Source organism: Caloenas nicobarica, chromosome 4 (genome assembly GCF_036013445.1).
Source record: "Caloenas nicobarica isolate bCalNic1 chromosome 4, bCalNic1.hap1, whole genome shotgun sequence".
Classification (NCBI taxonomy): Eukaryota; Metazoa; Chordata; class Aves; order Columbiformes; family Columbidae; genus Caloenas; species Caloenas nicobarica.
In genome coordinates, this window is record NC_088248.1 from 74,973,775 (window position 1) to 74,987,560 (window position 13,786).

The 13,786-nt window shown below is 39.4% G+C and overlaps 1 protein-coding gene across 1 annotated transcript in view; it reads right to left on the reverse strand.

Moving 5' to 3' along the window:
* Window positions 1-13,786, reverse strand: part of CTNNA2 (catenin alpha 2) — a 498,767-nt gene that overhangs the window by 36,009 nt on the left and 448,972 nt on the right. The window contains exons 13-14 of the mRNA XM_065633244.1: window positions 10,965-11,116; window positions 473-586 (exon numbers count right to left, since the gene is read on the reverse strand). Of these exons, the coding sequence (XP_065489316.1) occupies window positions 473-586; window positions 10,965-11,116 (266 nt within the window). The remainder of the gene's footprint in view (window positions 1-472; window positions 587-10,964; window positions 11,117-13,786) is intronic.

A 13,786-nucleotide genomic window follows, 5' to 3' on the forward strand; every position in this document is an offset into this window, starting at 1 on the left:
TAATATAAATACATGAGCAACAACCGAAGGGCTAAGGACAATCTCCATCCTTTATTGGATGTGAGAGAAACATAGTGACAAAGGATGAGGCCAAGGTACTTAATTCCTTCTTTGCCTCAGTCTTTAAGAGTAAGACCAGTTGTGCAGTTGGGCTCAATGGTTTTAAAGGTCTTTTCCAACCTAAACTGTTCTGACTCTGTGAAACCTGAAAGGCCTTTTCCTACAGCACTAGCTGGAGCGAACGGCTGATACAAGGCATCATATAAGCCTAGGGAAGATCATTCAATAAGTCAGTACTTTTTGAATAGGTGAGACATGAAAATACTTTAAACACCTAAGCTAACTTACTCCTGTCCTTTCTTAAGTGACCCTGAAGTTTTGAAATCACTGCATTTGCTTTCCGAGGCACAGATTTTAATGTGTAGCTATTAATATACAGACACTTCATGTAGCATGTGGACTTTATACTCACCCTTGCACTCTGGCCAGCAATAAGCTGGTCATCTTCAGTCTGAACACTCGTTCGGCTGCGAACGTCATAATCTTCCTGCTCAAAGTCTGAATCATCCTCCAGCTCTTCAGGGGTCTAGAGAGGGGACGGGGAGAGAAAGCAAAAGAGAGGAGATGACAAGCTTATAAAGGATGCAGACAAAGTCCTATGTACAGTAAGCTCTTATTTCATCGACTACCTGCCCAGGAAACGCTGTTTCTCTTTCTTTCTAAATTAACTTGTCTGCCCAAGCAGCCAAGAACTGAAATTGAATTGTCTTAAAAATTAAGTTGTTTCAACTCTAGTTTTCTTTACAAATGGAATTTATCATTACCTTGCTTCAGCTTTTCTTAACTCTGTTAACATGATGGATATGGTTCCAGGAACAAATATCCTTTGGAAACACTAACAATGGGAGTGCAGTATTTCAAAATAACGTTATTTCATATATAAATGGATACTAATACTATTATATTACTGGAATCTCCACATAATCTTCAAAAAGTAAAGTAAATACCTGGGAAAAAATAACTAATGCCCTGGAAGAAAAAAGTTATCAAAACAAATAAGAGATTTCCCCTTGAAAGAAAATATAAATTTTGTCAACTGGTTTTGAAACAAACTTAAAGTTTATAAACTGCTTTAGCTTGGTGGTTCACACAGATCTTTTCAGAGACAGACTTTTGGAATTTGCCTCATCCCTTAGAATGAAACCACATCAACTCCATTGCTGGTGCTATGAATGGTGTGCGGGTCTCTGAGCAGATTGATTAAATATAGTTACCCTTTTTCCCCAAAAATAAGATGGGGTCTTACATTAATTTTTACTCCAAAACTTATTACTTTTTTTACATGTATATCTGCCTGGACTCCATTTAAATTGACTTTTTTTACGAACTGTAACTAGTGCTTCTTATATTGTGAGCATCCTCCAAAATCCTGAAAAATCATGCTCGGGTTTATTTTTTGGGGTAGGTCTTATTTTCAGGGAAACAGGGTATGTGCTCTCTTCAGGTTGTTTAAAATGTTGGAGAAAAGGAGAGAAAAGATAACTTAAGGGTCTGTTTATCTATTATTTTCATTTTCTTGCAAAAAATTAGGAGCAAAAAAAAAATTCCATATGTATATACAGAGAGCCAAAGAGCATATTTTAAATCACTATTTAGTACTATATTTAATACAGATGGTGCAAAACCTGAATTAGGTGTTAGAAGAAAGATTATCACAGAATCACAGAATGTCAGGGATTGGAAAGGACCTCAAAAGCTCATCCAGTCCAATCCCCCCGCTGGAGCAGGAACACCCAGGTGAGGTTACACAGGAAGGTGTCCAGGCGGGTTTTGAATGTCTGCAGAGAAGGAGACTCCACAACCTCCCTGGGCAGCCTGGGCCAGTGTCTGTTACCTTCACTGAGAAGAAGTTTCTTCTCAAATTTAAGTGGAACGTCTTATATTCCAGTTTGCACCCATTACCCCTTGTCTTACCGTTTGTTGTCACCGAGAAGAGCCTGGCTCCATCCTCGTGACACTCACCCTTTATATATTTATAAACATTGATGAGGTCACCCCTCAGTCTCCTCTTCTCCAAGCTAAAGAGCCCCAGCTCCCTCAGCCTCTCCTCATAAGGGAGATGCTCCACTTCCTTCGTCATCTTCGTTGCCCTGCGCTGGACTCTCTGCAGCAGTTCCCTGTCCTTCTGGAACTGAGAGGCCCAGAACTGGACACAATATTCCAGATGCGGTCTCACCAGGGCAGAGTAGAGGGGAAGGAGAACCTCTCTCGACCTACTAACCACCCCCCTTTCTAATACACCCCAGGTCCCATTGGCCTTCCTGGCCACAAGGGCCCAGTGCTGGCTCCATTTTGTGCTGGAGTAGCATCTTGTACAATAATCTGGCCACGAGTAACTTCTGCTGGTACAATACATGATAGTGGCAATAGAAAAAGAAGATTACAGTAACTGTGCAGAGAAATCCTCACCTTACTGGATATCCATATGCCTCAGTGTTAACCTAGACGGGCAACCACTACAGAAGAAATCATCCATGCTGGCATTTCATGCTTGGAGGCAACGTCAAGTTTGCTAGCAGAGGTGCTAATCATTGCCAGTTGTCATTACAGTTCTGTCTAGAAGATGCTCAGTCACTAGGAACTGGTCCAAACCCTCTAACATAATGCAGAGAAGTCTTTTGGCGATATTTACATTACAGCCTGGTTTCCAACATGAAGTGCACATCACTGTTTGCAATGGAAAAATCAGCTGCATGGTGAACTGCACATGATGGGGAGAGCAAAACGCAGCCGCCATCATTTGGCTTAAAGGGTATGAATTAAATATGTGCTTCCTGCTTCGCGCAGGAAGTCAAGGAAGGGAGCCAGGAGACCTGCGTGGTTAAACAGGGAACTGCTGGGCAAACTCAAGTGGAAGAGGAGGGTTTACAAATCATGGAAGGAGGGGCTGGCCACTTGGGAAGAATATAAGGCTGTTGTCAGAGGATGTAGGGAGGCAACTAGGAAAGCTAAGGCCTCCTTAGAGTTAAACCTGGCAAGAGGGGTCAAGGACAACAGGAAGAGGTTCTTCAAATACATGGCAGATAAAACTAACACCAGAGGCAATGTAGGCCCACTGATGAACGGGGTGGGTGCCCTGGTGACAGAAGATACAGAGAAGGCAGAATTACTGAATGCCTTCTTTGTCTCTGTCTACTCTGCCGGAGGCTGTCCTGAGGAGCCCCGTACCCCTGAGGCCCCAGAGGAAGGCAGGACAATGGAGGAGTCTGCCTCAGTTGATGAGGACTGGGTTAGGGAGCAATTAAGCAATCTGGACATCCATAAATCCATGGGTCCAGATGGGATGCACCCGCGGGTGCTGAGGGAGCTGGCTGAAGTCATTGCTGGACCGCTCTCCATCATCTTTGCCAAGTCTTGGGAAACGGGAGAGGTGCCTGAGGACTGGAGGAAAGCAAATGTCACTCCGGTCTTCAAAAAGGGCAAGAAGGAGGACCCGGGCAACTATAGACCGGTCAGCCTCACCTCCATCCCTGGGAAAGTGATGGAACACCTTATCCTTGGTGCCATCTTAAGACATATCAAGGATAAGAGGGTCATCAGGGACAGTCAACATGGCTTCACCAAGGGGAAGTCGTGTTTGACCAACCTCATAGCCTTTTATGAAGACGTAACAAGGTGGATTGACGATGGCAGAGCAGTGGATGTGGTCTACCTTGACTTCAGCAAAGCATTTGACACCGTCTCCCACAGCATCCTCACGGCAAAACTGAGGAAGTGTGGACTGGATGATCGGGTAGTGAGGTGGACTGCAAACTGGCTGAAGGAGAGAAGCCAGAGAGTTGTGATCAATGGGGCGGAGTCTGGTTGGAGGCCTGTATCTAGTGGAGTGCCTCAAGGGTCAGTTCTGGGACCAATACTGTTCAATATATTCATCAATGACTTGGATGAGGGAATTGAGTGTACTATCAGCAAGTTTGCTGATGACACCAAGCTGGGAGGAGTGGCTGACACGCCAGAGGGCTGTGCTGCCATCCAGCGAGATCTGGACAGGCTGGAGAGTTGGGCGGGGAAAAATTTAATGAAATATAACAAGGGGAAATGTAGAGTCTTGCATCTGGGCAGGAACAACCCCAGGTTCCAGTACAGGTTGGGGAATGACCTATTAGAGAGCAGCGTAGGGGAAAGGGACCTGGGGGTCCTGGTGGACAGCAGGATGACCATGAGCCAGCACTGTGCCCTTGTGGCCAAGAAGGCCAATGGCATCCTGGGGTGTATTAGAAGGGGGGTGGTTAGTAGGTCCAGAGAGGTTCTCCTTCCCCTCTACTCTGCCCTGGTGAGACCTCATCTGGAATATTGTGTCCAGTTCTGGGCCCCTCAGTTCAAGAAGGACAGGGAACTGCTGGAGAGAGTCCAGCGCAGGGCCACGAAGATGATTAAGGGAGTGGAGCATCTCCCTTATGAGGAAAGGCTGAGGGAGCTGGGTCTCTTTAGCTTGGAGAAGAGGAGACTGAGGGGTGACCTCATTAATGTTTATAAATATATAAAGGGTGGGTGTCACGAGGATGGAGCTAGGCTCTTCTCGGTGACAACCAACAGTAAGACAAGGGGTAATGGGTTCAAGCTGGAACACAAGAGGTTCCACTTAAATGTGAGAAGAAACTTCTTCTCAGTGAGGGTGACAGAGCACTGGAACGGGCTGCCCAGGGGGGTTGTGGATTCTCCTTCTCTGGAGACATTCAAAACCCGCCTGGACGCCTTCCTGTGTAACCTCACCTAAGTTTTCCTGCTCTGGCAGGGGGATTGGACTAGATGATCTTTTGAGGTCCCTTCCAATCCCTAACATTCTGTGATTCTGTGATTCTGTGATATGTGTTTTGATGCTGAACGCTGGAGGAAGAAATAACCAAGTATGACAGTATGGTAATGAAACTCAGGCTGCATACATACAAATAGTGTCTATAGCAGGATAGACAGGAGATGAAATTTAGGTGAAAAAATGAATTTGTCTTTTCTGCCACAGGAAAAAAAAAAAAAAAAAGACAGACTCCTCATTGTAATGGTCTTGCTTTCCAATCACCTTTCATCACTTTATTCTCTCTGTTCAGCTGCTTCATGGCAGGATGGGACTTTAAAATCTGCCATAAGCAAACCAGCTACTAAGAGAACCATACGCTTCCCTGTGCAAAAGAGATTATTTCCTATCATAGGGCTCAGCTTTTCATCTGCTTCGGCTTTACTGTAAAGAATAGGAGCAGGGTGGAGAGTTTCAACCCGTTCTTCATAAACCAGCTGACTCTTCCCCATCTTCCAAGTCCATTCAACTAACCAGTTGCACTGGTCATTGTAAAACCAGCACCCTTTCCCCTCCAGGTATACTTTTTCTAGTTCCTTCTGTCTCCACTTTTGTAGATAAAACTATAAAAGATAATGCGCAGCCCTTTCCCAGACTTTCATAGTCAGAGTTGCAGTAAGGTAAGGTTATAATATTCAAAATATTGCATCTCAACACCGTGAGAGGGTGACTCTTAAAAAGCTAAAATATTCTGAAAAGTCTGTGTTTCAGGAATTTATTCTTAAAGAAACAACTGGAAAAAATGAATTGTTGTTGCTGCTTTGCATTCATAATCTTAACATTTATGGTCTTTAAAAGAAACTTAATGGATATAGATGTTGAACTTGGAGAAAATGTAGTTCAAACCTGTCCTGGTTTTGTGTACAATGAGACCAGTTCTCTTTTAGTGAATTTTCCTTTCAGATAAGTTCTTCTAAGTAACTGCACTTTTCTGAATTTGGCAGCGTGTTTTTCAGACACAGTTAATGTAAGTTAATGTAAATGTTAATAGTAAACTACAAATACAAGAAATCCCAGCATTTCCTCTCTGTACCAGTGAGATCTAGTTCAAAACTAACGTTCAGATTCATTCAAGTTTTTCAAGTGTGGAAAATTTAACACCCTCATTTTCTGCCAAAAATAGCTACATTTTCCATTAAGATGAAGAATAGTAGTTAACTGTTATCTGTATGCTGCAATTTCAAAATTGTTGCATGCTTTTCACTCTTGCACCATTGTTCTGTTTTATCTGATTTCTTGAAGATGTAGCCCATAAATAATAGGCTCCCCTATTTGTTTAGACATAAAGGTGAAAAGAGAAATATTATCTTGAAGTAGTTTGACTTAAAGAATTTGCTCTTAGCACAGCCTTCTAAACATACCATAACAACTCTAATTTTAGTGCACAAGTAACAGGACCTTGGTATTTAAAACACAGTTTCCAAGACAACAAAGTCTGGAACTTAATTTATCTGAGTTGGAAGACAGAAGGACTGAATCAGTCTTGCAGACACCTGTACTTATGGTCACACAGACGTAGGAAATATGGATTTGAGATCAGAGAGAGCTTCCAAAAAAAACCTCTGACAATCACCAGTGGCCGGAAGAGCTAGAATAATTTTCAGAACTAACAGATTTTAGGACCTCATCAATTTCAACAGAAAAATAGACCATTTTGATAATGTTTAGTCTACCTGTTCTGTAGCACAGGCTGTAAGACTTCCCAGGACTAATTTTTTTCAAACATAGTATCTCTTTCACACATAGACCATATTCTTCATTCATCTGATTCAGATGAATTCTCCTAGTGTAGAAGAATCTTTTAGAATCCCAGGTAAATCACCCAGTAAATACATACTTTGTCTTTTAAGATGCACGCTTTATTTCTAATATGCATTTGGTGACTTTCAGCTTCCCGTCATTGGATTTTTTTTTTTTTTTAATATCTCTCTGGCTGCTAGACTGAAGATCTTGCTGTAAACAAAATATCTTCGATCAATACCATTTGGTTTTATCTTTTGTAACTGCACCATAAAAATGTGTATTATGCATGTATAAGTTGTAAAATGGCATATACATGCAGATTTATAAGTGTTAGTTGTTTAATATTTCACTGATTCAAATATACTTGATGAAGACAGAAACGCCTCTATGCTATGGTACTGTAGGAACTTAAAAATTGTGAGATGCAATTATAAGCCTTTCAGCACTGTAAACACCAAGTCAAGCTAACCTTGTAATGAAAGAAAGACTGAAAAGATATTCCCCCACTTTTCACCATGAGAATACCCTCCAATTCTAAAAGCTAAGGAGAAAAGCGCCTTTATAATATGCTTTTCTATTCAACTCCACTCTATTCTGTATATTTGTTCTTGTCCAAAGGCAGTTGCAGCCTGAGTGGTCCAGGTGCAGCAGTGTCTGAGTGGCAAAGGCAGAGAACCTCTCTCACAGGTGGTCTTCAGCTGTTTAATGATTTACAGTAAAAACTAACACTCTAAATTCAACCTGAGAAGCAAGAGGTAGTCAGTGTAGACCCCGTAGCATGCTTTGGAGATAGGCTGTTTAAAAAGATGATGGGATTCTGCACCAAGCCTAGTTTTCCAGAGGATCTGAGATGTAGCAGCACTTTGGATTTCACCATAGGTGATCACAGCTAAGCCTACACTGACAAGTGTGGAAGAGTAGAAGAGCAGTCGTTGCCAAGTAGCTATCTATAGATAACCCTTCACTCTCTAAAAAGATCTTACCAAAAAGCCTCATTTTTAAAACAAAGGTAACCCAAAAAAGGTCTTTTATGCCTTTCACATAGCGTCTGGTGGTGTGGTTCGTGCCAAACTCTGGTCTTCACAGCCTGAGCTGTGGCTCAGTGTGGTGTGGTACATGTTGAGCTTGCAGGCTGATGGAGATGTCGACAGCTCACTGCTTGAGCCAGCATCCTGCCTGTTTTATAGATATAAACATACATACATATATATACACATATATAACAGGCCAGGTTGGATGAGGCTTTGAGCAACTTGGTCTAGTGGAAGGTGTTCCAACCCATGGCAGGGGGGATGGAACTAGATGAGCTTTAAAGTCTCTTTCAACTCAAACCATTCTGTGATTCATACATCGAAACAACTGGGGCTAAGGACTCCACATTTACACCATCTTAATTTCATTTTTATTCAGACTCCCTGCAGTCTTTTCCCACCGACTGAAAGTCTCTTAATGACAGAATAACATAGAAAAGCATTTAAGATGCTCCTAGAGCATGTCTCCCAGGATCACCAGAAAGAATCAAGTTTATATGCCCTAAGACTACTCTGTAACATGAACTAAACCACAGCAAGAGGGAACAATGGGAGATTGCTCTGAAATTGCACTTCTGATCCAAACAAATGTAACACTAAGGCCAACGTGAACGCAAATAACGGCAAGGTTGCCAAAAGCAAAGGCCACATGTGGAACGAGAAGACTGGCCTTGGAGACACTTAAGAATGAGAAAAGGTGCCATTGTGATTCTTCCTAACTGTAGGGAGTGTTTTTGTCTAATAACTGAGGGAACTTCATAAGTAGCTATTAAAAAAAAAGAAAAAGTAGTTTGATCTCTATGCAGTAATAGAAAAGAAGTTGGAACTAAGTTATTATTTTCTATCTTATTTTTAGGTGCTATAATTGTACTCCTAAATTTATTTATACCACTTCTTAAGTTGTGGAAGATTTTTTTCTTCTGTATAGATCATAATAATAGTCCTTATCGTAAAAATGAGTCTCCTTTCTCCTCCAAAAGGACAATGAAATCTCCCCTTTTAAAGGAAAAAAGAGAAGAACAGAGATTATCCCACTTGCTTTTAGCTTACTAAAAGTAATAACACCAAAAAAAAATTTAAAAAGTGGCTTTATTTCTTCTGTGGAATGGGGGAATCATCTCAGATAAATTCAGTCTTTCATGGCACACACATGAACGATTACTGCCTGAAAATAATTGTATCAGATCCTCTAAAAAGTTTTCAAGTTATTTTCTGTTTGGTGGGGTTTTTTTTGTTGGTTTTTTTGGTTGTTTTTTTTTTTAATACTTCTGCAAAAAGTTTTACAGCCTGAATTAAAGGAGTACATGAGATTTGATGGATTATTAAATAAAATATTCTAAAGATGGTCTTTTACAGCTTAATGCCTCACCCTTTAATTATACATTCCATTTCAATGTGAGATGTTCAGATGGGAATGCTAAAGAGTGTCTCAAACTGAAACTAATTTTATTTTCTACAGCAAATAAGGTTCTGATTCAGCAAACTCTGGTCTATGTAAGTTTATACACGTGGATTTTCCCAGTTAACTCACAAGGATAATGAGTCCATTTATGTGCTTTAGTTCTCTGCCTGAGTAAGGAGTACTACGTTTAGCTCTATGAATAAATTAATTGTCTGAATGCAAAAATACATCTTCCTAATCTGGGTAAGCAGAATTAATTAACTCATATCATACAAGGAACGGAAAGTCGTAGCGATACAATTGCAAAAGTAACCTGGGATGTTCCTGAGGAGTCAGCAAAGCCCGCATGCTGATCAGCTTTCCAAGCTAGTAGTTAAATAAGACAGCAATGAAATAAGTGATTGTGCCTCCAGAATTTAAAATGGTGCTTTGTGCCGAGCAGAAACATCTCATCCTGTATGGAAAGTCTCACTGGAACCTCTCTGGGACAACTCTGCTATACAGGGCGGTGTTGGAAGCCAAAACTCTGCAGAGGGGATGGGAAAGTGTGGGTCTATAGCAGATCCCGCCTGATGATTGTGTCTCGTGAAGCAATTGAAAATGACTCATGAGAGACTATAAAAGATTAAAATGCACTAAGAAGTGATTCTTGTCCTGAGAGAAGTTTGGAAACTGCTGATACAGGCTAAGGAACTGGATAACCAAATAAAAAAGGGAGATCCTTCACTGTGCAGATCTTTCCATCCCAGTCCAGAAGAGCTGCAATTACCTCAATGTTGCACACCCAAAAAACAGGACAGGTTTCCCTCATCATCAGTCATTCCTATAATTCAGGCTACCTGAGATTAGCACTGGGTACGGGAATGGAATTTACGTTTCACAGTTCTAAAATTAAGCATGTCAAAAGCTTTTTCTGTAAATGTTAATGCATAGTGACAGATGACTAAAATGAAGCTATTCTGGAGTCTCCAACTGCCTGAAGTCTTACATCAGTGCCACAATATACTGACAACCACGAGTGTATGTTACCTGTTTGCTCAAAGGGATGAGCTGTTGGTTTAGCACTGTTATTTACTTCATAAGTTTTCACTGCAATTTTCACTATAGCTTTATTTCTACATGGCTTTCACTGGGGCAGATTCAAGGAAATTTGGATTTCAAATCAGAGTTTCAATTGCTGAAAAGATCTCCAAACCAGGTGGTGTTGGTTGGTTGGTTGGTTTTGTTTGTGTTTTGTTTATTTTTTTGTTTTTGTTTTTTTCTTTCATTTGGGGTTTTTTGGGTTGGTTGGTTTGTTTGTTTTTTTAATCTTTGACTGTAGACTACACTGAAAAGCCAGACACACATCTACTCTCACCATAATGATGTTGTATTCTTTTCTTTAAAAGAGGCCTAAACAAATCCAATCAACTGGTTAGGCAACGCTGAAATCACAAATTCTTTACCTCAGTAGACATCCTAAACCATCCCTGCCGAGGCTCGCTGGAGCAGCAAGGTAATTTATTTATTCATTTAGATTTTAACCAGACTTACCTCATATCCTAGGCAGCACATACACATTAGGAAAAAAGAAAAACAGACAACAAAACCAACACAAACAACAAAATCTGCACAAGCTCTGAAGATCTAAGCAGATTAATGTTATTAGTACAGAAACAGAAATAGAAATGAAGTTTGCATCTCTTAGCAGGTGTGATCATACCTTCTCCTGGGTGATTAACAAATCAGTTGTGGTTCATCTCCTAATATATCCTCATGTCTTTACTTACAATTTCTTCTTTTACTGCACATACTTTTGTTTCACGCTTATTTCAACTTCAAGCTTTTCTGCCTTATTATGAAACAAAGTTGATTCCAAGAAGCTCTCATATTCCTTGCATCCAATCTAATACTTTCCTTCTAGTCCCAACTTTTATTTCCCAGGTGTCTTACATACCCTTATCATCAGAACAGCTTTCCTGATGTCACGAACTCCATCATAAACCAAGCGGGAGGCATCTATGAACTCATTTTCTTCAAATGGCTGTGGGACATTCGCACTCAAAGCTTCAATGGCAACTTCAACTTGTTCGGCAAAACGTGGCATAACTAGATTAAGCAAAATGAAAGGCAGTAAGATTAGACACTTTCTTTCACAAACATTTTTCCCCTGCCCTTGGGCATAAATACTTTCCAGTAGACATGGTGCATATTGTTGTTACGATTCAAGACCCAGGAAGGCTCATGGCGTGGGTTTGTACCGACTCCACGCACGCAGAGCTCTGTTACATTTTCTGACAGCATGAAAATAGTGATCTTCATATTTTCTCCTCCAATGGCACAACAAAGGATGTAAAACTTCCTTTAAAAAGTGTGATTTACTGAGTTTTAAAAGACTGCAAGAGATCTGAGCTGTCAGGAAAGTACATTTAAAACCATCACAACTTGGAATGAACACAGTACATATTCATGCCAAATTATCAAAGCAAAATGCAGCCATTATGCCTACTAATTTAGAAAACTAACGGCAGTCTAGCTCATATATAATAATTGCATAAGGAACAAAATGCAAAATCTAGCAAATTACTTTTGTGAAGGCGCATAAGTGAGCATTCTGTTTCCTCACTATCATCATGTATATAACACAGAAAATAGCCATAGATATTAGCTAACGGTATTATAAACTGTGTATGAGCTTCCTAAATACATATCTTTAAGCGATTATTTACTTATGTAAATAGTTAAAGGCATTCCTTGCAGTAAAAAAAGGCTTTTCTTCACATTTTATACAGGATTCCTTTGAAGGCATAATCACTTTTTTTTTTCCATATCACATATCCAGAAAGATAAATGTTCCCCAATTTAGTTCTCTAACAGCTCAAACCCAAATCACAAAAGCAGGAACATGACTATTGGATCCATTAATTATAATTCACCTATACTCCTGTACTTTATTACTCCTTCAGTATTTTAACATTAATATTGGAGGACTGGGCTCTCATATACTGCAAGACAAACAGAATCAACGCTCTATCAGAAATCTGGATACAAAATCCATTGGGATTAATTGTTACAAATTTAAGGAACTTGGGTCAAGTTTAAGATTTACAGATAGCCATCTTTTCATTACATTCACATCATTATTATTATTTGCCTTCTTCCAGCATCTAGCTATGCAAATCACGTTCCAGTGGCTTTATTATTTTGACACTATAAGTGAAAGAACAGGAAGAGATTATTCCTAACTCAGTTGCCTTTTTTGTTATAATATTATCTCTCTTTATCATCTTTTCCCTAGACCCTATTTTTAATGCACTTTTTGGTAGCCTGATCCTAACTGAGGAATACAAATCGGAATTTCCAGTGCCATTTTCATGAAGAGCAGTGACAATCTTTCCTAGGAAGTAAAGTTTCACTGTGGCAGGAAATCATATGTTCTTCTTGACTGAGTGTCCTTAAATATATTTTACTCATAATGAAAACTATGTTTTATGCATCTCACTACCTGATTTAAAGTAAAAACACCAAAAAACATGATTAAAGACTAATCTACATTTTGAAGAACAAGTGGCAGCAACTAAGATCGCAACTTTTCTGTTTCTGACATTTAACTATTATCCACTGGGTGTTAAAGGTGAACCCTTTAAAGGGACATATCTATTCAAATCTTGTTTATTCTATGTATATACACATATACATGTTTGTTCATGTACACGGATGAGAGAACAGAATTGTATCTTTCATGTAGATAATGTTCAGTAAGTGCGATACGTGCTTGGGATATATTGGAGAAAACAGGAAAAAGTGAGAGCAACAATGGACTTTTTAAAAGTAAACATTAACAAAACATTGCTAGGCAGAGGGGAAACATTTTAATTAGAAAAGGAGTTCGAGAGAGCTGGAAGGTTTGGAAGGAGTATTAATAAATGCGTATATCAAATTATCTTAATTAATGGAACACTTGTAAGTGTAGTAGGAGACTAATAGGATTGCATAAGGAAGTCTTTAGCCTGAAAACCAAAAAGCAATCATTAAAAATACGATGAAAACATAAAGAATAAAATAAGTATTTTTTAGGGTCATAGGGATAAAAACGAGTAAAGCTAGAGATGGAAAAATGACAACAAAAAAGGAGGTAAAAAACCCTAATATTTAGGGCTCTAAAATTTCTGTCTAGAATTTCCTAAATAGCAGAGGTGGTCAGATATATCATATAATTAACAGTAAATGCAACAAATGTGAATTATGAAAGAGGAGTTTGTAAAACATCGACATAAACACAGCGAAATGTATCTGCTAACTATGTCTTCAAGTTGACAGACCATTATAAAATTTATCCTGCAGTTCTTAGGAAAATAATCAAAGGAATTTCTGAACCACATCTCAGAACTCAAGAAAAGCAATAAGAGTGAAAGTTCCAGGGATTTAGAAATAGAAGAAAAAGCATATACTTACTTATACAAAAGCCGAGAAGAAAAAAAGGAAAAATTACAGGATATTCAGCCTAATTTCAATATCCAGAAAGAACATTAAACATGACATAAAGCAATTAATATTTAATTATCTTGTAAATAATGAGCAGATGTTGGACAGGCAACAGATTTGTCAAAATAGGTTGCATTGAGGTGTTACAATATTTTTCTTGACAGGGCAGCTAACTAGTGGGTAGGGGGAAGCAGTAGATGTGATGCAGCTTGATTTTGGTAAGATTTTTGACATGGCCACACATGACATTCTTAGAAGGAAAACAAGGGAAATATAAATTAAATTACTGTATGG